The 24,355-nt window shown below is 44.0% G+C and overlaps 1 protein-coding gene across 9 annotated transcripts in view; it reads left to right on the top strand.

Annotated features, from left to right (window-relative positions):
* The window catches only part of RAPGEF4 (Rap guanine nucleotide exchange factor 4), a 289,375-nt gene that overhangs the window by 246,741 nt on the left and 18,279 nt on the right, over positions 1–24,355 (top strand). For all 9 annotated transcript variants that reach the window (XM_045868609.3, XM_045868610.3, XM_045868608.3 and 6 more), the window contains 9 exons: positions 6,494–6,644; positions 8,561–8,649; positions 9,571–9,601; positions 9,815–9,893; positions 11,063–11,209; positions 12,999–13,096; positions 18,624–18,749; positions 19,163–19,341; positions 22,262–22,352. In XM_045868609.3, the coding sequence (XP_045724565.1) occupies positions 6,494–6,644; positions 8,561–8,649; positions 9,571–9,601; positions 9,815–9,893; positions 11,063–11,209; positions 12,999–13,096; positions 18,624–18,749; positions 19,163–19,341; positions 22,262–22,352 (991 nt within the window). The remainder of the gene's footprint in view (positions 1–6,493; positions 6,645–8,560; positions 8,650–9,570; positions 9,602–9,814; positions 9,894–11,062; positions 11,210–12,998; positions 13,097–18,623; positions 18,750–19,162; positions 19,342–22,261; positions 22,353–24,355) is intronic.

Genomic DNA, 24,355 nt, shown 5'->3' on the forward strand with positions numbered 1-24,355 from the left:
GAAAATGGGAGGCACGTAAAGAAAAATGACAGCCGAGAAAGCGGACCTGGGAGCTTCAAGTTCATAGGCTCTCACAAACATGGGAGCAGCTGTGTGATGGGAATAGCATCACAGTTAAACCCAGAGAGGCCAGGTCTTATGGAAAGTTCCCAAAATGGCCATTTAAAAGATTTCACATTATTTCCAGGGGGCAGATCAATAATAATGATGGTGGCTAACACTTGCTGAGCACTTAATATGTCTCCGATACTGTTCTACGCGGTTTACCAATATTGTCTCATTTCATCTTTAACAGCAATCCTCTGACTTTACTGATGAAGAGACTGAGGCTCTAAATGGCCAATTAACTAACAAAGGGTCTCGTGGTTTGTAAGTAGGAAAGCCAGGATATGAACCCAGGTGGCCAAATTCGAGAACTTGCCTTCCAAGCATATGCTGCATGAAGGAAGGGATAGATTTGGTGCTCAGGATGTTAGGATGCTCCACGAAGGCAAGCAGGGTAGTAAAGAGGCCCCATAGCACAGTGGGAAAAGCACAAGCTCTGAAGTCAGAAGACCTGTGTTTAAGACCTGCATCTTAGAAACTGTATTACTGGGCGCCTGGGTGGCTCAGTTGGTTAAGCGACTGCTTTCGGCTCAGGTCATGATCCTAGAGTCCCGGGATCGAGTCCCGCATCGGGCTCCCTGCTCAGCAGGGAGCCTGCTTCTCCCTCTGACCCTCACCCCTCTTATGTGCTCTCTCTCTCTCATTCTCTCTGTCTCAAATAAATAAATAAAATCTTTAAAAAAAAAAAAAAAGAAAGAAACTGTATTACTTGGCAATTATCCTTAGCCTTTCTGAACCCCATCTGTATCATAGGGGTAATTATACCTGTCCTTGCCCAGTTCATCAGGTTGATGTGAGGATCAAATGAGGCTATGTGTGTGAAAGTACATTATAAACCTTTAAGCCCCATATAAAATAGTGCCCCCTATAAATACATTATTGTACCATCATGAAAGGAATATAGCATAATGTAATGAATATACCAAGCTTTGTCTAGTCAGTGGGCAGATGACCCCCAAAGTTTGTTTTCAGCTGCAAGCAGAGATCCTGTATGCAAAGCAGGGCTTTAAAAACAACAACACTGAAGAGTATCAGTTTGAATGTTGATAAGTGTTTTATAAATAGCTGCATAATTAGCATGTACTTACTGCAAAAAGTATACATAATATTTTATTCCCTGTTGTAGGCTGTAATGAATCTGCTGCCTCTCCGTCCTAGGAGGTTTTCACTTACTTTCCCCATGATAATTTTAATATGTGGAACCATTATTAGCTGAATTAAGAATAAGTAAATGAGCAGTAAAAAAAAATACAGAAAAATTACAGGTGCCTGTGGTGAGTAAGATAATAACTAGGTAAAAATATATGAAATAATTACAGTGTTTGAACGACAGAGCCCGCATGAGGAAAATGACTCAATGGAATATTAAACCTGCTGTTGGCCGGGTAGAAAGCCTACACTGTGGCCTTCACCTCTTCGGATCCTCGGCCCTGATCCTCACTGAAAACAGATCCAGTGTGTCCCAGTCACGTTTGTGTGATGCCGAAGGAACTGGTCCAATTCAACAAAGATTTAGTCGTTCTGAAAGGTTGTGCTCCTATAGATTAATTACCCAGTAACTAAAAGATTCAGTTTCAAAAATGCCCTTGATGTTTGGTACTTGTGTGGACTTAGTCCTCCTGATGACATTGAATATGAACTTCTTTAGAATGTATTCATGATCTGTATTTGACATCTTGACAAAACAGAATTTCAGATAATTTAGATAAAGGTTTTAAAGAGCTGTGACGTTTGTTTGTTTTTGAAAACTGTATTATATATAGCACTCCAAACAGTGTAATTGAATTAAGGTAACCAGTCAATCAACAAACATTTGAGGCTTTTTATGTTTCCTGTTAAGGATTCTGATTTAATGCTCCCAGATGGTGACAAATCTTATTACCATAACAAGAGAAACCTCAAGTTAGGATTTGAATCCTCACGAATGTTTGGTTAATAGTGGTGAGTCACTGCTTTTTTTTTTTTTTTTTTTTGAAGTAAGCTCTATGCCTAATGTGGGGCTTGAACTCACAACCCCAAGATCAGGAGTCACATGCTCCACTTCCTGAGCCAGCCAGGCACCTCCAAGCCCGCTGCTTTCTAAATCAGCAGGTACTGAACAAGAACACTGGTTGAAACTATAGCAGAGAGGCTCTAATTCAGACATGCCTTCCTGACGATCAGATTGTCAGAGCTGCAGCAATTAATGCTTGATCTTCTGTATGGTCTTTGTCTTCTTTGAGGCCTTTTTGGGATCAATTTCTGCATCTCAGACTGATTGCCCCACTATCCAATAAACTTCAAATCACCTAATTCTGCTGCATAATACATGTTAGCATAAAGAAATATTAATATCAGACAAAAGGTGCCAACAGAGACAGGTGAACAATGTGCTGGAGAGAGAGATAAGAGAACTGAGTTCTAATCCCAAGAATTCCATTGATAGATTTGGAAAAATCACTTAAGCTCATTCTACCTCAGTTTCCTTACTTCTGAAATGGTGGAGTTGGAGATACAATCAAAGGGCTTTTGCAACTCACAGATTCTATGATTCTGTGAATCATCTGAAATCCATTCAGTGTGTCAGTGATGACTTTGGCCATTTTGACTATTAAGGCCTTTTCTTAATTGTATTTAAAATAAGAATTCAGTGAATAATTCTATATTCTCTTACGGACTTTTATCTAGCACTTTATGAGACACCAGAATTGTGTTATCTCTCTGTGTCTTTTTCGTCATGAATTCAAGCAGCCATATTGCTTCTTACCTGAACCCAACTGTCATGACATCAGGAGTCATGGCTATACTTAATACATGTATTTCCTTATCATTTGACAAAATCACTGGGTTATGATGTATTTTATTTTCTCTGCTAACTACACTTAACATAGACATTAGCCAAGTATACATTTCAGATAGTGTTGTTAAAAGTATCTTATGTGGGAGGGAAAAAAAGTATCTTATGTATGTGGTATCCATTGATCATCCTTTCTGAATTGTTGCTTGTCCTGGAGAAGAGCTAGGTTTGTATTCCCATAAGAATACATCTTTCTCCATCAAGTGGTTAATGCATTGTTCTGGTTTTAGCGCCAAAGAAGGTAACAGTTTCTGCAACCTTCCTGATGTGTTTGAATTTATGAACAAACTATATTTGAAATGTCACTCTTTGGGGGTTTAATTGTTTTACATCATATTGAGATAAGGGACCTGGTGGGGTGTTGTTTCCCACCCCCCACTTTGGCTGCTGTCTGAAGGGAATATAGTTTTTTTTCCCTCTTTCCACTTTTTTGTAAGAGTTTAATAAAATCTAAAAGTAAATCATATAAATCTTCTAAAAGCCTGGGGAAAGTATTATGGGAATCAATAGAAGCCCCAATACCTCATTATAACCATTTCAAGTATTATCAATTACATAAAGTCTTCTTTGTGTCCCTTGAGAATCTGATTCAACAGACTGTTCAGGAATGGAACGATATGTTGCCTATGGAAGGGCAGAATACTTGCGCATATGCCTGGATTCAGCTTATAAACATACTATTACCACCACTCCAATAACATCTGTAAGGGGAAAGGGAGACTTGGTGAAACAAATCAGTGCTTCCTTTTATTTTTCCAGAGGCAAAAACACTTAACTTTCATGAGAAAAGAAAGCAAGCTTTATTCTAGTCCCTCTGGATTTGGTCATTGCTGGCTCCCAGGAGCCTGGGGAGCTATTCATTAAGAGCAGAGGACACTCAACTCTGGTTTAGGTACTCTTCAGCCCTGGGAAACTTAGAACTTAGGCAAAAGAAAGAAAGAAAGAAAGAAAGAAAGAAAGAAAGAAAGAAAGAAAGAAAGAAAGAAAGAAAGAAAGAAATCTCTTTCTCATCAGGATTTTTGCTTCCCAGATTTAATCATTCTCAATAATTTCATGAACCCAAGCACTAACATCCAGTCACTGTTGGGGGGCTGGGGGTGACGACAATGGAAAGAGCCCTGTCTGGATTTATAAGCCTACCATTTATTCACTGAACAACCTTGGGCAGATCTCTTCTCTCTGTTTCATCTGTAAGTATTTATGGAGAGCATTATATGATCATGTGAGCACATGGAGCATATTTATTATAAACTATAAAGCTCCACATACATTTATAGTGTTAGCATGTTAATCCTTCCAATCATGTGTTCTGTCTTTCGTTGTAGAAAAAAAGACAGATTTCCCCCGTAGGAAAGAAGTCACGAAAAATCTTTATCCTGACCCATAGAGATAATGTAAATTTAATATCCTGTCCTAAGGCCTTATAGATTAGCCACAGGTGCGCTGCTGATATCACTGTATCCAAGTCACAAGTGTTTGCATTGCTTCCTGAGTCCAAGTCAAGATAACCTGGAGGGGCGCCTGGGTGGCTCAGTCGGTGAAGCCTCCGACTTGGTTTCGGCTCAGGTCCTGATCTCAGCATCTTGAGATCAAGTCCCACATCAGGCTCTGCACTCAGTACAGAGTCTGCTTGAGATTCTTTCCCCTCCCTCCTCCACCTCCTCTGCTCCTCCCCCTGCTCTCTCTCTCTCTAAAAATAAATAAGTAAAATCTTAAAAAAAAAAAAAAAAAAAAAAAGATAACCTGGAAAGTTAGCATTCTATCTGCTTGATAGCAAATTTGATAGTTCAAACCGTCTCCATCTTGTGCAAGTAAGAAAGACTCAATCTCTCTCTCTTACTGACTCTTGGGTGAATCAGTACATATTTTTCAGTAAAGAATAACTCATTTGGTGCCCACCAAGTGCCGGACTGTGTTGCTAGGTCCCATAAAAATAGTGATAAAATGTTGTGCCTGCATTGCAATTCTTTGGAAAGAAAAACTGAGTTATGTGTGCATACAAGCAAGGGGCCTAAGGGTTAATCAGAAAAGAAATAATTTTCACATAAAGTGATCTTTCTTCCCTTTTTTTTATTGTAAGCTCAGAGAGAATTGTAGCAATATGGGTTGAGCAATTTTCTTTGTTATGAATCCCGTGCTCAATTTATGAAAGCCATTTTGCAACCCATTTACATGCAGTAAACCTTTGCTTTAAGGTTCTGTCATTTGCCTTGATCATGATTATTTATAGTCTCTTTAGAAAAGGCCCTTTACGGGTTTAGCTGTCAAGCACAGCACTGCCACAAGGCAGTTTTCTACTGAGCCTTTGAAGTCATGGTCTTAAGCTAAGGCACAGCTAGTCTTGTAGCCAACTAGGAGGCAGAGGGAGGGGTGTTGTGTAATGGGGAAGAAAACTAGTTGGAATTAGGAGTCTTTTTCAAAACCAACTCCATAGTCTCACCATGTGATCCTGGCCATTTGTGCGCTTTTGCAGTCTGTTTGCTCACTGGTAGGAAGGGAAGGATGCTTTTATCCCAAGACTATAAAGTAGAACTTAACTAAGGTACTCTAGTGCAAGAGACAGTGTAAGTTATAAAGAGGAAAGTGTTCCATGAACTAATTGTCTGCAGTATGATCTGCTATAAATCACTGAAAAAGGAGTGGTGTGTCTCCTCTAAAATCTTTCTTGATCACATACTATATTCCCTCTACTGTAATACACACACGAATGTAAACTGAGAGCAGAAGCCTTTACCTGACACATCAGAAGGCACTCAACTAAGTATTTATTGGATTAATGGATAGATACAATTGCCAGCTGAAAGTCACTGTGCTGGGCATGGTACAGAATACAAGGCAAGTAATACATCATCAGAGGCCTCCAGGAGCTTATAGTTTCGTTAAGAAGTCTAGCCATAAAGGCACAAAAAGCCAGTATGAGTTAAGTTGTGGTTTGAGGCAGGAGAAGACGTTATGATATAGTGTGTCGAAATCCCTCACCAGATCCACACAGCAGGAACCTTTGCTCTTCTTAACTCTAGGTGAGCCTGTCTTCCTCCAGCCCCATGCACTCTTGGTATCAGTCCAGCAGAACTTAGATGCCCACTCAGAAGGGTTTTGCTGAAATGTACACAGTGAAGTGGCTTTATAGACGTATGTGCAGAATCATAGGAACCAAAAAGGGTTGGCAAGGCCCCGAGAGACAAGCAACAGCAGGGAGCACTGCCTCCCCCAAGGAGTGAAGGGCCAGGCGGAGGGCAGCCAGAGAGTGTGATGGGGGCTGGAGCAAGGCACAATAGGAACCCTTGTCAACACACAAGTCCAAGTGGAGCCATGCGAGTCTTATTCCTGGGACGACTACCCTGTCAGAGTCAGCAGACATGAACAAGGCTTTCTAGGCACTTGGTCCAGGATCTTTCTGTGGGTGGGGCTTTTCTTGAGGGCCTGAGGAAGGGGTCCCATCAGTCCAAAAGGCTGGCTTTCTGAAACTGGAATGGATCATTCTCTGCCTTCACAAGTGGCTCAGTGCAGTGAGTGTGAAATGACCAGACGTCTTCCTTGACTCCGCGGCACTTACCACGCGCAGGCTTCACAAGGTACAGAGCAGGAGAAAATGGATTACGCCCTCAACAATAAGAGGCGAGTCATCCGCCTGGTGTTGCAGTGGACCGCCGTGTATGGAGACGCCCTACAGGAGGATGACGTGGCCGTGGCTTTCCTTGAGGTACGCGGAGTCCTCCCTCTGAGAATACATCTTTGTCCTGCTGTACCAGGACTCCCCAGAAGCACACAGCTTCCCCGGAGAGACTGTGATTGCAAATTCTGTTAACATGTTCATCAGAAAGGTACTATGAGAGAAGTAAACAACATCATCCAACCCCCTGCCCTTCTAATTCAACAACTGGTAGCATCGTAATGTATTTTCACTTGCTCTCTTTTTCTTTGCAGTTTTTCTATGGTCATAATCACATAGTACCCATCATTTTGTAGGCTGCTTTTTCCACTTTATATAAGGACTTTTTGATGTCAGTGCCGTTTTTCTAGTAAAAATTCCTGATGACCTTTGAGTAGCTCTGCCACATATATGCTTATTTTTTATCGTGTTGAATATTTACATCATTTCCAGTTTCTACATTCCTCGAATAATAGTACAGGGAACATTTTTGTGTAAGTAGGCCTGTCCTTGATCATATTCCTAGAAGTGGGATTGCTAGATCCAATGGTACCTATTTTTGAGTGGACAAATTTTATTGAGATACTTTTGTGGAGGACTTTCTAGGACCATAAGGTAGTTCCAGAGGGACATGATTTATGTCATAAACACTATTTTAAGCTGAACTTCCCTTTTCCTTCCCGTGGCTCCAGCCCCACATTGCAGCATGGGCCCTGGCATTCAGTCCTTGATGACTCACTCTGTCCTCCGAAATGTAGATGAGGATCTTCAGTGCAGGCAAAAGGCAATGTGGCTTCTATTTCAAACGTTATCAATCTCTATGTTCAAGAATGAATTATCCAAAAGAAAGGTACCCCCTTTCCCCCTTTTAATCATATAATTTGGCGGGCAGAGAGGTGGGGAAGGGAGGAGAGGGGACTGTGAGTGACCCTCAAGGCTGTGGAGTGAAGTATTTTGAAACTATAAAGGAACGATCGTAGCTTGGGTCATGCATTGACTCCTGGCCGCTACCAGTTGAAGAAAGGACTGTCTTGCAGAGGAACCAGAGTGGTGGTTAAGCTGGTAGCACCACAGCTGTCATCTTCCGCTGCGGAGGCCACTGCTCCTGAGCAAAAAGCAGGCCCAGCTGCTGCTGCCTGGTGGTCAGGATCGGCCCCAGGGCGTCCATAAAGAGTCCTGAGTTGATACCAAACTCAGCAGAACGTCAGTCCAGTCCTGAAGACCATGCCTGCATTTTACCACCAAAAATCAACCACTCCTAGTGGGAAATAGTAAATAAACAACAGATGCTAAAATAATATTCAGAATAAATGTTAAAATTTCCCTGAAAAAATGTTGAGGTGAAGAGTGCTCTTAAACTATAAAATGACCCATTCTAAAACATTGCATTGCATTGCCTTTCATATAAATATTCTATGGGGGCGCCTGGGTGGCTCAGTTGGTTAAGCGACTGCCTTCGGCTCAGGTCATGATCCTGGAGTCCCGGGATCGAGTCCCGCATCAGGCTCCCTGCTCGGCAGGGAGTCTGCTTCTCCCTCTGACCCTCCTCCCTCTCATTCTCTCTGTCTCAAATAAATAAATAAAATATTTAAAAAAAAAAAAATATCCTATGAACAGTTCATCTGCAACTTAAAAAAATTTTTTTGAGTTTTTTCATTGTTGTGAAATATATCAAACATAAAATTTGCCCTTTCAACCATCCTCAAGGATACAATTCAGTGGTATTAATTAATTCACACTGTTATGCCACCATCACCACTATCTATTTCCAAAACCTTTTCTCACTTGCAGTTTTGAATCTAGACATATTGTAACATTTTCTTTTTCTTTTTTGGTCTCCAATCCATACAACCATGGTCTGGAGATGCTAATAAAGCAGATGAATAGAGACACATCTTTGTTGCTCTTGACAGAACCGTGTACCTCGGCAATTGTTATTAAAAGCCTGTGACCTTTGCCAATTACAGGAGTTTTATGTGTCTGTATCAGATGATGCCCGGATGATTGCCGCCCTCAAGGACCAACTGCCCGAGTTAGAGAAGATTGTCAAGCAAATGTAAGGAAGGGCCTGGCTTGGGGGTGTGTTTTCATCAAGTAAGTGCCTGCCTCTCGGTCAAAACATCTTCCAGGGCACCTGGGTGGCTCAGATGGTTAAGCATCTGCCTTCGGCTCAGGTCATGATCCCAGGGTCCTGGGATCGAGTCCCGCATCGGGCTTCCTGCTCCTTGGGAGCCTGCTTCTCCCTCTGCCTCTCTCTCTCTCTGTCTCTCATGAATAAATAAATAAAAATCTTAAAAAAAAAAAAAAAACTTCCAAAAAGTCCCTCGCCCCCCAGAAGGTGAAAGCTGGTTTTTCAGCAGCCACACGGTGTTCTGGTTTGAGTGGACAGGGCCTCAGGCTTGGGTGGTGGGATAAGGCCAGGTGAAGAGGGGAGAATCTGCTCCGCTCCTTTTGTGCTGGACGGCTGCCAAGAGAAAGCCTGGCACAAGGCGGATATCCTCCTGTGGGGTGTCTCACTCAGTAAACTCGGGTCCCTTTGGTTTGAGGCAGTGAATCCAGTAATAAAATAGTGGTATTTAAAGAAAGATGAGGGGGAATTACTTATATGGAAAATTCGCTTTCTGCCACCAAAGCTGTTGCTGGTGAATGTTTACATCCCCTCAGTGAAAACATGGAAGGTTTCACATGCTGTACTTTGAGCCTTCAGTAAATACCGGAGAGAATGTATGCTACTAGGAAGACCCTGAAAGCTAGACATCTTGGCTTTCAACATCAGTTCTGCCAGGGGTCTGCCTGTGATGCAAGCCGATCTCTTCGTGTGTCCTCTGTGCTTGGTCTCTTGGTATTAATATGAGGTTTGCCCAAGGATTGCTGTCATTTCCTTTTGTAATATAAGATTCAAGTGCTGTACAAGTGAAGCAATTCAAAATAACAGTACCAATGGTATTAATTAATGTGCTTTCTCTGTTTCTCGTAGTTCAGAAGATGCAAAGGCTCCGCAAAAGAAGGTAAGTGACCACGGATTAGGATTCTCTAATTGTGCCCTGTTGTGTAACAGTTCTCCGGAAATATTATAGTGCAATATATGAAAGGGATGTGTTTGTAAATACAAAATATGTTTTCTCATTTCTTGACTCTGCTTCTCGAGTGTGTTTCCTCTGAGTTACAAGTGTGCATCGGTCATTCTCCCCTTATGGTGGTTGCTGTGGTTATTTTTACAGCACAAAGTTCTTTTGCAACAGTTCAACACAGGCGATGAGAGAGCCCAAAAGCGCCAGCCTATCCGCGGCTCGGATGAAGGTGAGAATTCTCTTCTAACTCATGGTTGTATAGATTACTCAAAATCAATAAAATCCCTTCCCTGGGAACCCTTGGGCCCACTGAAGAGCTTTTCTTGGACTATCTCTTTGCACCCCAAATGGTTTGCTTGAAGGTGCCCTTTTGCATTCCAGTTATTTATCCTCTTGAACTCTGGGCCTGGAGCGGAGGTGCTTGTCCACACTTCCCTGATTCTGCCTCTCCCTCACTACCACCATTTCCTGTAGGAAGGAAAGAGGATCTCAGGAAGTAGTTGCCAAGTTCGCCCACCTCCGGGAAGAGCTGACAGGCAGATGGCTGGCACTTTGCAATGCCAAGCAGAGGGGCAGCATGGGGTCCCCTGCAGAGCAGGACTCCTGCCCAGAGAAGGCACTCTGGCCCCAAGCACTGCGTTGTTAGCTGCCAGGAGGGAGGGGCACATGCTGACAATTACCATTTGGTTCTTTAAGATTTGTCTCAAGAGTCGCAACCAAAATAGAATGAATAATAATGACAAAATTTTCATTTTAAGCCACAACTGAATCTTGTCATTTAGGAGCGCCTCTAAACCCACAGATTACAGTAGCTGGAATTGCTCCCAGGGTTTGTGTTCAGAGGTGAGCCTGTAGGTGCCATATATGGGTTTGCTGAGCTCGATGCTGGCCCAGCCCCAAAGTACACAAACTGGTGAACACGTGAGCGGGAACGTCAGTGTGTGTTCATGCCCCAGGCAGAAGCGCTCCTGTTTGCAGATGTGTTAGCTTTGGCTTCCCCACCACCCCGCCAGGCAGCAGCAATCTAGCAATCAGCCTACTGCCCAGCACTGCCTGGATTATGAGAAAGAAACTCTCACAGGCAAGGGCAGACCCAGCAGACAGGCCTAAACGTACTTTCTCTGTTCCCCATCTCTTATAAATGGGTTTTCCACAAATATCTGCTGTGGTTCTTTGAGTTGGAGATGGCAGCCATGTGTGTGCCCATCCTCAGACCAGTGTGAAGGTCAGGAGTTTTGGAAGCGGGCAGGCACAGGCATTGCTGACTGCAGGCAGGTACAATAGTAAGAGTGACAAGATGGTGCAAATTTGGGAAGTTATCTAAACGTTCCCATCACTGATGGTTTTCTTAAGAACTCCCAAGACCAATTTACCGTATTGTTCCTGCCTTCCCAATAGTTCTGTTTAAAGTCTACTGCATGGACCACACCTACACAACCATTCGGGTGCCAGTGGCCGCCTCGGTGAAGGAAGTCATCAGCGCAGTTGCTGACAAACTGGGCTCTGGGGAAGGCCTGATCATCGTCAAGATGAGCTCTGGAGGAGGTAACAGCTTTAATTAGCACATTGGGCTTCTGCAAAATGGAATATCCCATCCAAACAGAAACCTTGCCAGGAGTTAGCATGGGCCTTCCAAGAAGATCCAAGGGACAAATTGGTGCTCTGTGTGCTCCCACAAATAACAAAATAATATGGTTAGAAGTGGGCTGGGTGAGTGTCTAATATGCCCTATTTTGTAGGTACCCACTATAAAGCAGAAGGAGGTGAAGCAATCTATCTGAGGCAGCTGGAGCTGAGGACTCTGGTGTGGATGTCAGCTTGGAGCTCTTTCTATAGAAACCCTAACAAAAAAGCTTAAGGTCTCGGAGCTCTGCGACATATGGACCCTAAGACAGCTTGACAAGCTATGGGCCATAGGTTTCCAAAAGTCTAGAAGTTGGAGGCGATCATAGGCTAGTTCTTTCCAGCTGATGATGGTTCCCCTCCTTACCTTGTAGAGAGGGCAGGAACCCAACTCATCGAATAAAATGAGGAATATTCTCCCCATAGGATTACTTAATTGCCTTATGCTTTCTTGAAATGCCATTTATTCATTCGCCATATATATTCACTGGCCACTTACTATGACTGGGACGGGAGAAATGTGTTGGGTGCAGCCGTGTTCCCAGGCTGTTGCCAGGCCGGCACAGAGGTAGACAGTAATAAGTGAACAATTATAATCCATGCTGGCTAGAGTTTTGGAACTAGTCTAGTCAGCACCTGTTGCCATGAGAGCCCAAAGAATGAGCAGTAAGGCTTATTTATCTGGAAATGATTTAACAGCAGGGGGATCCTTCAGGATCGGGTAAGCCATTTTTGCCATGTTTGAAGGCAAATGGTTCTACCGATGCAGGATTTTTAAATGCATCCTCGATTCCCAAGATATCCTCTCCCATTTCTGTCCCAGGCACACAGGTCCCAGGATGCCTGCCTTCACTGATCCCTGTGGCAAAGTCTTTCCACGGCTGTCCGGGGTCCCTCCTTTGCCTCCTTCGGGTTTTCACCCGAATGTCCGCGTCCGCCTGAGGCCCCCTCCTTCCTTTCTTTGATTCCCCTTCTAAAATTGTATCCTCTCCCGCTTACGTATACTTCCTAGCCTCCTTCCCTGCTGGTTTTTCTCCCCGTGGCTGCTCACTCTCTCATATATTTGTCTTGTTCACTGTCTGCGTCCCTCACTGTGATGCAAGCTCTTTTTGGATTGGGAATTTTTTTTTCCCCTGTGTTGTTCCCTTCTGTGTCCTCAACACCTGGAGCAGTGTCTAGCATATAGTACATGTTAAATAAATATTTGTTGAATGAATTAATTTTAAAATATAGGAGGCTTAATCTAAAGGTCATGCCACTGCCCTCCAAATTAGGGAATCCGTGAAAAAATAATAATGAATTTTATATCTAAAGTCATTTGGGATCTCAGAAACCCCCTAAGTTTTCTAAAAATGATCTTTCCATCTCCACAGTGCTGGGCATTATTGCCATCTGGAAACATAATTTGTCATATAAATAGTAAGTGCAGTTTTTGTAGATAATTACAGTTGCAGCGCAGAACTGGGTGAATTGACCCTCGGCTACTTGCATTCCTGTTTTGTGGTCATTTTCTGATGGCATCCTGAGCGTCCTGTGCCTGCCTGAATGCTGTGTCTTTTTTATTCAGTGGGCCCCTTCGGTCCTGTATTTTATGCAGTCACTCTGCGTGTTCCGGTAATTCACCAAGCTGACAATTTGTTGGTGTGATTAGGGCAGTGCAGCAAATCTCAGATGCATTTAATAGGCAATCTCATGCTTTTTATGTTCACAGAAAAGGTGGTGCTCAAACCTAATGATGTTTCAGTATTTACGACGCTCACCATTAATGGACGCCTATTTGCTTGCCCGCGAGAGCAATTCGATTCACTGGTAGGTGTGGATGGCCTCCTCAGAGCAGTGTCTGCAATCAGAAAAACTTGTCTGGAGCTGAATTTTGCAGTTACGTTGAACTGAGTTGCTAAAAACTCTTCAATGCTCCTTGGCTTTTTCTTTTTCTGTGCTCCATTAGGTAAGCCTCAGGTGTTCATTTGATATGCTCTGAGCTTTAGATTTTCTTTTGTGGAAATTAGCCAAGTAGCACCACTATCGGGGCGTAATTCAGCTTTTAGACCTCTTTGTAGTAAATGACCTCCTTGAAATCCCCCCAATTTAGACAGTAATATCAAAAATCTGAATGCTTAGACCAAGAGAGAAAAAAATGTTTTAAGACCAGACACTGCGATGATGTATCATGCTCCTTTGTGGGATGTAGAAAGGCATCAGGGCAAAGCCACTCTCAGGTCTAAAAAAAATGCAGTTCCCTGAAAGGGCCCCAACTTGGGTGGGAAATACCAGAGGCCAGCAGTTTCTTCCCTAAGTCCCCCAAACCCTTGTTGCCAGCCCACACAGAGCTGTTTTCAAGTAAAGGATTAAGCGGCCCATGCTAACAGTTGAGTAGCCTCCTGTCTTTTATGTAGATGGTAGGGTTCATTTCTGGTGATCCTATAAAAATTAGACATGTTGGTGAGTAGCTCTCAAGCTACGTTGGAAAGCCTGGGGGGCCAGTGCAGAGGATGGGGAAGAAGTTTTCTCCATCTTGGGACACACAGGGCTGAGTTTACTAAGAAAATTGCAAGAAGAGAAAGGGCGCCTGGGTGGCTCAGTTGGTTAAGCGACTGCCTTCGGCTCAGGTCATGATCCTGGAGTCCCGGGATCGAGTCCCGCATCGGGCTACCTGCTCGGCGGGGAGCCTGCTTCTCCCTCTCCCACTCCCCCCTCTCATGTGCTCTCTGTCTCTCTCATTCTCTCTGTCTCAAATAAATAAATAAAATCTTAAAAAAAAAAAAAAAAAGAAGAGAAAGAGGTAAACAGCCTCACATTTCAGGGGAGAGTTTAGCCACGTGGGTGCTGCATAAAAACATCCAAGTGTCATCAAATCAGACCTTAGAAGTAAATCAAGATTCCTCTCCTCCTGAGAACTGTTTTAGAGCTTGTTTTGGCCTCATGGTAATTCTTTGTTCGAGTTGGGGGAGAGCCATTTTGAGCGCTCTGGTGCAGTTAAGTGGATTGTTGCCATATCCTGAATCCCACTGGAGGGGAACTCAGCAAATGTGGCCTTCGTTCTCTCACTGTCCCTCATCCATCGCTGCCCATGAGCACCCTTGCTTGCCTTAGCCACGGGTGCTAGAAGATCTGTCTGTACACGGTCCTTTCATTTATATTTTTTAGTCATCCACATTCACTGCTTTCTAAAAGATCAGTATTTCCCAACACTGAGGGATTGTGGGGGGAACAGCATACATGAGTCGTGCTGCCCTCTCCTGGAAATGAACACCATCAAAAACCAGGTTAGCTGTAGCCCTGTTACAGGTGCTGGGCGATGTGTTTGCCACATGGCATTCGGCCTCTCTTGCCAACCGGTTCTTGGCCGCAGCGATAGATGACATGGTGTGCGGATGGAGTGTGTGGACTGTTTCCAGCTCCCTGTCGGGCAGACACTAACGCTTTAAGCCTCTGTTTATTTGCACACCATCCTGCAGCCTTATGAATTCTTAGTCCTTGCTAGTCTTCCATGTTAAGGCCTGAGTAATTGAAAGGCATTTACTTTGCAACAAGTACCGGGGAATGAGAGCTTGTTAACTCCCTCCATGTGGTGCTCCGCCATTCGCTGGGCTGCGAGTTATGTCATCGTACTAAGGAGTGGTTGAACCCTACCTGTCTCACAAAACTGGAGACATGGAGCCTTTTCCAGCTTTCTAAAGATTTCCCTGAGGACAGTCTTTCTAGGAAGAACTGCACACAGGATGACTCTGCAGTACAGAATGTTGGCCAAACCCTTTCATCTATCAACACATACTTATGAAGTGTCTGCTTCATACTCGGTGCTATGCTGGCTTCTGTGGGACACTAGACCAGTCATCCCGGAGACTCTGTCCTTATGACAGTTACGGTAGGGAGATGAGACTAACACAAACAGCCTGGAACAGAACACATTGTAGGGCTACACTGTGTTGTCTAGAAATACCAGAGTGCCAGTGATTTATCCTAGTTGTTTGGATTCTGGAGCTTTATCTCTGGACATTTTATTTGAGCATAAATGTTAGTGCAGAGCAAATTATAATAAAACCCCATTGTACTGTAATTTGGTTTTACTCTTACCCATTCGCTACCCTTAGACTTTTATTTAGGACTTACTATATCATTCCAGGCATTGTGGATGGTTCTGGCTCTGGAATGGTCTTGAAGACAAATCCTTCATGTGCCTCCAGGAACCCACAGTGTAGTGAGGGATTCCAGCGTGTAAGGAGAAGACGGTGTGACAAATGCCATTGCAGAGCCAGGCACAGAGGGGGAAAGAGGGATGCTGGGGTGGCGGCTGCCTTTAGCCATCTCTTTGTCACTGATGATCACTATACCCTTTCTATGTCTTGGGTTCTTGAGTTGGAAATTGGAGGATTAACAATGCTGTTCTCCCAGAGGGAGAGTACATGGGAGTTCTGTGCCTCTGGATAGGCAGTGTTCAGACCTGCCTGTGCACTGCAGACCCTCCATAAGCTCTGTTGCACCTCATCTGATGGGAAATGTCCACAGGACTGTCTATGAGAAAGTGGAGCCAGGGGATGATGCTTCCTGGGGGGCCCCGGGGTCAGCATGTCAATTCCCCACTTCAAATAGAAGAGCCGCTTCGGCCACTCAGATTGCCTCTTCGGTGGTTCATGGAGGGAAGGGGCCAGCCTACCCTTTGTCAAGGAGGGAGGAGGCTTTGGTGAGCCTGCCCACTCAAAAAACAAACAAACAAAAAAATAGAGATTCTATTACTCTCTCAAAAGGGATGCAGGAATGATAGACCAGCATCCATGACTTAAAGAATTTTATATATTTCTTAACATTGGCACCTTCCCTGTAGTTGCTGGGTTTATCCCCTCTATGAAAAGCCGTAAGGTGTCAAGGAAAAGAGATGGGAAGCTGGGTAGGCTGGGGAGGAAGAGAGCAAGAGGGCAGCTGCGTAGAGCAGAGGGCTGGGCACATAGCAGCAGCTGCAAGACGGGGCAGAGTGCGCAGAGCCTGTCTGCGCCTGACAGGACTACCCTGCTTGAAACCGTTCTCCATACTTGTTTCCATAAGCTACTTGCCCATAGCTTCAGGTTGGTTCCCTAAGTTTCAAAACTTCGGAATAGGGGCGCCTGGGTGGCTCAGATGGTTAAGTGTCTGCCTTCGGCTCAGGTCATGATCCCAGCGCCCTGGGATCGAGCTCCACATCGGGCTCCCTGCCCAGCAGGGAGCTTGCTTCTCCCTCTCCCTCTGCCTCTCTCCCTGCTCATGCTGTCTCTCTCTCTATATATATATATATCTCTCTGTGTCTCAGATGAATAAATTAAAAAAAAAAAACTACGGAATAAATATTTTTGTTCCTTACTCTCTGTGCCCTGCATAGGGCGCATCAGGAACAATGGTGCTTAGCTCTTACATCCCATACTTTCCCATGCATTTGCATCACTGTGGCACATGGGGGGAGGGGACTCGTTTGGAAGGGGAGGGGGGTCCTCCTCTGTGCCAGGCACTCTGCTTATGTGATACACTGACATTATTCCCAGTTAATCTTGTTAAGAAGCCTACATACCCAGTACTGCGACACCAAGTTCCCAGAGCTGGAAACAGACATTCAAGAGATGAGGGAATCGATCCCAGTCTGTGTAGTTAGAGTAGGGTTTGCATTTGGAGTCTGTGGCCCTCGAAAGCTACCCTATTGCAAAACCCCAGCTCTTCGTCTGGAACTCACAGACTTTCTAAAGGTGTTCGAGCTGTCTGTTTGGTTCCCGAGGCCCTCTGTTTCCAACAAACAGGTCTCCTGACAGCTTTCTAGCCTTCCTGTGTCTCTAGCCACCCTTCAACAGACCAGTCTGGGTGCTCAGAGGAGACCTTGCTGTTCTAACCCACCCAAGTTTGTCTCTTTAATCTTTTATAGCCTGGCTTCTTTCTCCAAGAACGTCTTCAGGCTACGCATTCATTTGAAATACCCACTAACTCTCAAAAAGCCCATTCCTGTTCTCCCACGCGTTTATCCGTGTATCCGGGCATCAGGTGTGTGTTGATGCTTCTGTCTGTCCTTCATACCCACACATGAATGCCAGCAGCTGACTGTTGATTGAGTGTCGAGAGGGACTCTCTGGTCAGGGCTAACCCTCCCTTAGACTGTAAATTTGTAGGGATCACTTACATCCTGAATGTGTCATTTCTTTTTTTTTTTTAAGACTTTATTTATTTATTTTACAGAGACAGAGACAGAGCATGAGCAGGGGGGGAGGAGGCAGAGGGAGAGGGAGAAGCAGACTCCCCACTGAGCAGGGAGCCCCATGTGGGGCTCAATCCCAGGCCCCTGAGATCATGACCTGAGCTGAAGGCAGATGCTTAATGACTGAGCCACCCAGGCATCCCACTGAATGTGTCATTTCTTTAGTGCCCAGAATGCAGTGAGTGTTTATGGAATGTAATGATGATGACGATGATGATGATGATGATGATGATAGAACTTGCACAATATTAGCATTTCCAACATAAATATCGAATATCCCAATGTGGCTAGCATGACTTTAGAGAAATCCTCTTTCAATCCATGGGCCTTTTGTAACTTTGGACATATATTACAGATCCATAAATGTTCATATAGTATACATAAGTTTCCAAAGTATACAAATCATTCGTTTTACTAAGGGAAGCCAAATGAGACCAGTGAGTCAGGTAGAAAGTTTTGAAAGAGAGCCTTCCGGAAAGTAGCAGAGTTTGGTTTCCTGCAGCCCTAGCCCAGAACACCGCGACCATGTGGCTATGATTTGCAGCCCAGCATCTCTCCGAGAGGAGGGATGGGCCAGTACGTGTAATGTCAGCACCCAGAGCCCTTGGTGAGCCAGTAAGCTCAGGCCGTGTGTTACGCGAGCTGGATAAGCAGCAACGTCACCACAATCACCAGCCCCCGCAACAGTAAGCGGTGCTGTGGTTAAATGTCCAAAACTGCCATCCCAGGACCTGCTCCGGAACAGCTGCAGTGGAAAATAGGAGGAAAACCTCTCCAAAGACTTCTTACACCTTTACCAGAGAAAAGGAACTGTTTCCAGGGATCTCCCGGGCCCAAGCGCAAGGGGACCTCCATAGGTCACTCCTCACCAAGTCTTATTTGCCATGGTCCACGTTTCTCAGTCAGTGAAATTGATGATAGTGATGATGATGGTGCTAAGGACGGTGCTGAAGCAAGTGAGCATTAAGAGCAAAGGTGTCTTTCTCCTCTGGATAAAACCAAAGTTTCGAGATATTCCCGAAAGCGTCTCCAGAATCCTTTACCCTCAGAAACTCCTTCAAGCATTCAGCATGAAGTACTTATCTGTTCTGAGATTCTGATATAGTTTTGCATTATTATTCATAGACTCCCTTGCCAGAGCAGGAAGGCCCAACTGTCGGAACAGTGGGAACCTTTGAACTGATGAGCTCCAAAGATTTAGCGTACCAGATGACAATCTATGATTGGGAACTCTTCAACTGTGTGCACGAGGTAAGGTGCTCGGTGGAGAGCGTGAGCAGGTACCGTTGCAACTCTGGATGAAGCCTGCCAGGTGGCTCAGCTGCAGATGTTGATGTGTGCTGCATGATGGAGACTACTTCATCATTTGTGCAAATACTGAGCTTATTAATAAGGCCTGTTACAAAGTCTTTGGGTCTTAAAGAAAAATTGTAATGATTTATAGTAGTCTTCCTCAGTATGTTAAACCAATAGTATCTCGTTGATAATTCTCTATTTAAGAAGCCCCACTGAAGCCCCCTCGCTCTGTAGTACAGCTTGAATCCTGGCTAGTGATTGGATTCACATTTGCTGACTGATGTCAACTTGTCTTGACAAATAGAGAAGCCTCGCTGGTGTTTTGATTGAGAAACAAAGAAATAAAATTGTTTTCTTTTCTTTTCTAGCTGGAGCTAATCTATCACACATTTGGAAGGCATAATTTTAAAAAGACCACAGCAAACTTGGATTTGTTCCTGAGGAGATTTAATGAAATTCAGTTTTGGGTCGTCACTGAGATTTGCCTTTGTTCCCAGCCCAGCAAGCGCGTTCAGCTCTTAAAAAAATTTATTAAGATAGCAGCCCAGTAAGTATCATTAGCTTAGGAAGAGAAAAATCTTTGAGCTGCATTTTCATTTTACTCCATTAGGCTACATCTTAAAAAATAAATAAATAAAAAGCAAGATACAGGATCTCCTTATACACAAGTAACAATGACAGGGGCTTAAGAATAACTGAACTCTTATAAAAGATTAATTTCATCTGGCTTTTGTAATACTGGACATCAGTATATAATAAATTAACATCTTACAGCATGGATGCCAGAGTCAAAATCGTGACCTCGTTTCCTCTGAACTGCCCTGGCTTTGTGCCTCCCCCAGCTTAAAGAGTCCTTCAGCAAACAAAGTTCTGTTGTAGAAAAGTTGTGTTGAGAAGGCCCTTCAAGTCAATGTCCCACATGACACCTTCAGGCCAGTAGAGGGCAGTGGAAACATGCATGTACATCGGCACATCCAACTCAGCCAGAATGAAATCAGTAAAATGCATAAATAAAGGCGAGCTAACCTGGGACATGAAAATCATCTCCATCGACATCAGAAAAAGCAAGCAACTTATAAATATTCTATTTAGTAGCACTTCATGGGAAACAATTTATTTACTGCCGGGGCCAGTTAGATTTCTCCCTGACGTGAATTTAATCTTCTCCTGCTATTTAGATATGCCTGACAACCTCCTGTTTACTTCCATGTTTTTGGTATCAACACAAGGCTAAAAATAAAATGCTAAATGTGGCCCATGGCTGGGAGACTTCTTTCTAAATGCAGGGAGCTCTCACATAGGAAGGTGGGGAGCACAAGTGACCCCAGCTAGCAATTTTCTTGGGCCAAATAGTTTAGATCCTATACAGAGTCTTGATTTCCAGAGCTAAACAAAGAAGTAAATGCTGCTTGACATTTCATATGTATCAGCTTGCCAAATGCTTCGAATTATTTTGCCAAAAATTGGAGGGTTCAACAGGATATCCAAATCCTCAGATTCAAAGGCTGGTATCTCTTAATTTAGAAAAGCTGCCTTTTTGAAAAAAGATTTGGTAAAATGTTGCTTATGAATTTCTGGTTCAAAGGATAGCCACTTTTTCTAGGAGACTGAACAGCCTTGTTCAAGGGACAGGTGCCTTCGCATATTTGGAAGGAGAGGATTATGGAAACTGTGACGATATGTGCTTTCCTGCTATAAAAAGCACATTCTCTCTTCACCTTAGCCCAGCAGTGCTAAACGCAACAAGAAGAGAATGGCAATCTGCACACCAGTGTGGGAGATCAGCAAACCTTTGGGGGCCTAATCCTGTTATTTGACAGTGGCAACTGAAAGAGTTTTGAAAGAGAGCCTTTCAAAAACTCGGGAATTTTTTTTTTAATGTTTTTGCCTTTTTATCTTTCTTCCTTCTGATTACGGGAATGAGTAGGTGGCTTTGGCCTTTGGTATAAATTGGCTTGTGTTATTTAACCTTTACAAAGCTGGTGCTGTCCTGCAGTGGAGCTGTTTGCATGGCCCTGCTGGAGAAGGCTGTAGACTCTCCTAGACCAAGGTCTACAAGAACGAGATCTACACCCAGTGTTTTTAGAGAACTTCAGCAAGTTCCATGTAAGCTCTCCGACCTGCCCAGAGCTTAAAGAAATTGGGGGTTCGAGTGCTATTATCTCCTTTTGAAGATGAGAAGACTGAGGCATGGGGATAGCTCGTGACTTACCGAGGGTGATGAAGTTAGTTGGTAACAGTGACCAGAGCAGTGACCAGAAAGGCAGGTCTGTATTCCTGCATGTCCTTCCAAGAGCACACGGACAGGACAAAGGCAAACACGCGTACATGATCATACTCCTTGCCTTCAGCCCCAGGAGGTCTCTGAAACTGCTTTCATCCCCTGACCTGAGAGCCACTGCCCCCAGCACAGCAAAGGCCTTGCTTGCTTTAGCACCAGTGGGATAAGACACCTGAAAGCTTCTCTGAAATCGATATTCCTCTTTCCACACAGACCATTTAAGAATCACTCATTGTTTCCTCTGCAAAGAAGACACGGGCAGCAAAAACAACAATTTCATTAGCCTTTCGCAAAACTGTTCATCCAAACAGGATTTAATTCTGATGCAGTTGACTTAGATAACCATATTGATTTGGGGTAAAGGATTTGCACTTTTTGCAAAATTAATTCTTTCCCTTTTCGAGGAACAGGTATGAAGAAGTTGGGGATTCCCTTCTTTTTTCTTTCTTTTTTTTTTTTTTTAAGTTAAATCAAGTACCTGGGCTAAATATTGCCATTCTAATAAGAATCTTTGATCTTCTTCCATAACATTCTTATTCCCAAATATATATTCATGAAGGCTAATAGTTGCCTTAGTACACATTCAAAGTGATCAGCCTCATCGACATCAGTAAAACACAGAGACAATAAGGTTACTTTTTGGTCAATTGTTTAGGTTCTTTGTCAGCTTCATAGGGATCATGACTTGTAAGTTGGTATTTCTCAACAAATCAGAAGCATTCTCATGGCAGGCAGACGTTTCGGTGGCTGCAGCAGTCGGACTTCCTCGTTCCCTCTCAGTCTGACAGAGGAGGTGCCCAGCCTCTGGCTCAATGTCCAAAAGTCTTTAACGACATTTTGCTTCCCTCTCTTATCCCATGAGCTGTTTCCTTCCAGGTTCAACAAGGCTTTTAGGAAGCTCTGAGATCATCCTAACAATCCCTAGGGTAGGGGTCTTTAAATTCCTTCTCAAAACCTGAACCTAGATAGCCGGAACCATCACCTTTCTAAAATTACCGTGGGAAGTCAGATGGCTGAACGTGGTCACCCAAGTGGAACTTACACAGTGCATTAAATCTATCATTGCCTGTTCTCGTAACGAGTCCTGACGAATATTAATGACTATCAGAAAATAGAACTCTAATTTTTTTTTTTAATCGCACTCAAAAGTGGCATTTTACTCAGCCATGTGCTTCTTGTGTTTCAGCTGTAAGGAGTACAAAAATCTGAATTCCTTTTTTGCCATCGTCATGGGACTAAGTAATGTTGCTGTGAGCCGCTTGGCGCTCACATGGGAGGTAAGCTTCAGCTGAGATCCAGCTGTGACTTTTGCCTTAAGAATAAAAACACAGGCTCACCAGTGAGCTTTTTTAATAGAAATATCACTCACACTGGTATAACAATGGAAAAGGTGGGACACTTTGAGGGAAGTGACCTGTCTTCTTTTTCCAGTTGCCTGAGAGTGTGAATTTAAAAAGATATTGTCCTTTCATGGGTGGGGGGAGCTTGTGGGGGGTCTCAGCTTGGTCTATTCAAGGTAAATAATAATAATACATCTAGTTCCTAGGTAAAACATGAATCGACAACATTGGTTGGATGATTTCAAAGGTTTTGCTCATGGATTCTGGTGTTTTCTGGAATGTCTGCTTATTGCCTTATCTGTAATTAAGAGAGGACAGAAGATCCATTTTTATCCAAGTAGTCATTTTGCTCCAGGGAAAATTAGCCAGAAGGCCAACTGTTTGGCCCAGCTGAGTACTAAGTATCTCTTAACCACCTGGCCGACCTCTCTGTGTATGGAGGAACAAGAGTTGGCTAATATTCAGGTTGGGGCAAAAGTAATGCAGGTGTGTTGTGGATTTCTGGAGCAAGTATCATTAGTGGTTTGTTGACAGTTGGTTATTTGTGCTAAACATCTTCATTTTTCATCAGCTAAGTACTCAAAATGTGCCCGACCCCTTACATGTGGTATATAGTTGAAGAAATACTAATCTCTCATGGAACATACACACAAAAATAGACTCTTACTAAAAATAAAAAAGTATGTGTAAGTGGGACACAAAAAGAGGTCAAGGAGTAGATAACAGAGACTTAATTTGCAAGAGTGCTTTAAAAAGGCACCAAAGGCAGATGTTTGCATCTCTAAATATTTTCCTTAAAACATTTCCTTCCCCGCTTCCCTCTTGAAACTGTTTCCTTTCTCTGTCCCTCCTAAATATTTCCATTGTTTATAGGACAGGTCCTCACAAGTTCTTCTGTCTTGGGTTTCTCTTAAAATTCCAGGCAGGTGCAGCACACAGCAGCTCATCCCCTGAATATAGGAATGAGGGAATTGGTGAGGCCTGCGGGCCACGCCGCTGTATCACCTTCCAGCTGGTAAACAGACGGAGTTAGGGCTGCCACGAGATCGAAGCAAGGAAGCCATAGAGCAGGCTCCCCTGTCTTGTAGGCCAAGGCTCCTGGGATCTCTGGAAACCTAGGGTTCCCTCGCAGAGAGTCTGCCTTCCCCAGCCTTTTTCCAGCTTCTAATGCCCCCCCAGAGTCCAAATGATTTGGTGGGGAAGATCAAAGAAGGTATAAGGCCTTAGCATGAGGGGGGCACTATCAGAGTCTCCTTTCTTGGTCTAAAGAGAAAAATTGGAGGCTGCTTAGGGGGCAGGAGGGTGCAGTCCGCAGAAGGAGAGAGTTAACTGACCAGTCGTTCATTTTCACGGGGACTGTGAAGAAGCACATCAGTCTGCGAGCTACTGTTCTCATCCTTGCATGTTGCTGAAAGAGAAGATGAACCTCTCCTCATTTATAAGTCTCTATTCTTTAAGGTGAAATGTAATTATATCATCCTGTAGGAAGCGCTTTCATTCGTAAGCATTTTTGATTTGGGTTTCTCAACCTGTACTTGCGGAGAACCTCCCGGGCTACCCAACGGCTCGGGCGGAGAGCAGGAGGGCCCGGACGTGAACAGGGTGAGAAATGCTGCCCGACCTCCCGGAACTACAGAACACACGTGAAACTGTCAGTGAACAAAACGGGGGGAAAGTTAAACCGCATGGCAAAGGCAATGGTTCAGCCTGGGAATGAAAGACCAATCTGACATCAAGCAAGTGGGAGTAAAATCCTGGAGCGGTTTCTTGGCCTTGGCAGCGTTAACACTGCGGGCAGGATAATTCTTCATTATGGGGCTGTCCCGTGTAGCTTAGCAGCCTCCCTGGCCTCCACCTACTATCTATCAGTAGCACCTCTCTGCTCCACCGCAGTTGTGACAATAAAAAATGTCTGCAGACATCACCAAATGTCCCCTGGT

The sequence above is a fragment of the Mirounga angustirostris genome, unplaced genomic scaffold (assembly GCF_029215605.1).
Source record: "Mirounga angustirostris isolate CCGP_5_RB_7025 unplaced genomic scaffold, mMirAng1.0.hap1 SCAF_3, whole genome shotgun sequence".
Classification (NCBI taxonomy): domain Eukaryota; kingdom Metazoa; phylum Chordata; class Mammalia; order Carnivora; family Phocidae; genus Mirounga; species Mirounga angustirostris.